Raw genomic sequence first — 831 nt, 5'->3', positions numbered from 1 at the left:
TAACAAGTTGCGGTGTTACTACATAAAATATGGTGTGTGCAATATAAATCAAAACAATAGTAAAGTTTCAGCTACTTACTGGTAACAGTGACGCTCTCCTTGCACTTTCCGTAAAATGTTGACGCGGTAGTAATATCTGAGCGCACGTGACATCTTATCGTAGTTCATTGAAAGATGGTTCTTCTGGATTCCCCACAGTTTGGCGAGTCCCGCCGGATCCACTATCTTGAAAACTCCGGTGTCGCGGTTTTTCCACGCGATGTAATTTGTGTATCGTTGGGTAGGATCATTGAGTAATTGTTGAAGGAAATCCCACAATAGTCTTCCATCTGAAATAAAAGAAATATCTATAAGTATTTGTAATTTTGATAGCACCAATATTCCTTTGTATTTAAAATACATAGATAACTTACTTGTATTTGATTCGGGCATATCATTCGGGAAGAATTCCCGATGTTGTGCCCGGTAGTGCGTGTGTTGCGGCGCTGAGTGCGTTTGCGGCGCGGGACTCGGTAATGAAGTCTCCTTCGGCGAACGTGGTGGCGGCGCGAAATGATTCTCTTCATCTGAGTCAGAATGGTTGCTACCAGAACTCGCCGCTTGGGCTGACACGGGTACAGGAGGAGCATACGCCGACGCGTAACCGAGCGTTTCTCCCCTCTGCGGACTTCCAGAACTGTCGATTGAGGGCGCTGGACTCAGAGTCACGGAGTTGGGTTGCGCGGCAGCTGCCGCAGCACTGTGGAAGTGATGGAAACTGTCGACGGCCCAGGTGGGTGTGGGGGGGTGGCTGTGGGGCGATGGGGGGTAAGGCGCGGCGCGGGCGGTGGG

At 49.6% G+C, this 831-nt stretch overlaps 1 protein-coding gene across 1 annotated transcript; it reads right to left on the bottom strand.

Moving 5' to 3' along the window:
- Positions 1-29: 29 nt before the first annotated feature.
- LOC106114769 (transcription factor ETV6-like) lies at positions 30-828 on the bottom strand (the record flags this gene model as incomplete). The annotated part of the gene is made up of 2 exons (XM_013308089.1): positions 30-329; positions 414-828. Coding segments are annotated over 2 exons (669 nt in total), but the record flags the coding sequence as incomplete, so codon positions are not given.
- Positions 829-831: the final 3 nt, after the last annotated feature.

Source organism: Papilio xuthus, unplaced genomic scaffold, assembly GCF_000836235.2.
Source record: "Papilio xuthus unplaced genomic scaffold, Pxut_1.1 DF828005.1, whole genome shotgun sequence".
Classification (NCBI taxonomy): Eukaryota; Metazoa; Arthropoda; class Insecta; order Lepidoptera; family Papilionidae; genus Papilio; species Papilio xuthus.
Note: the sequence above shows the minus strand (reverse complement) of the source record. Positions and strands in the feature narration are given on the sequence as shown.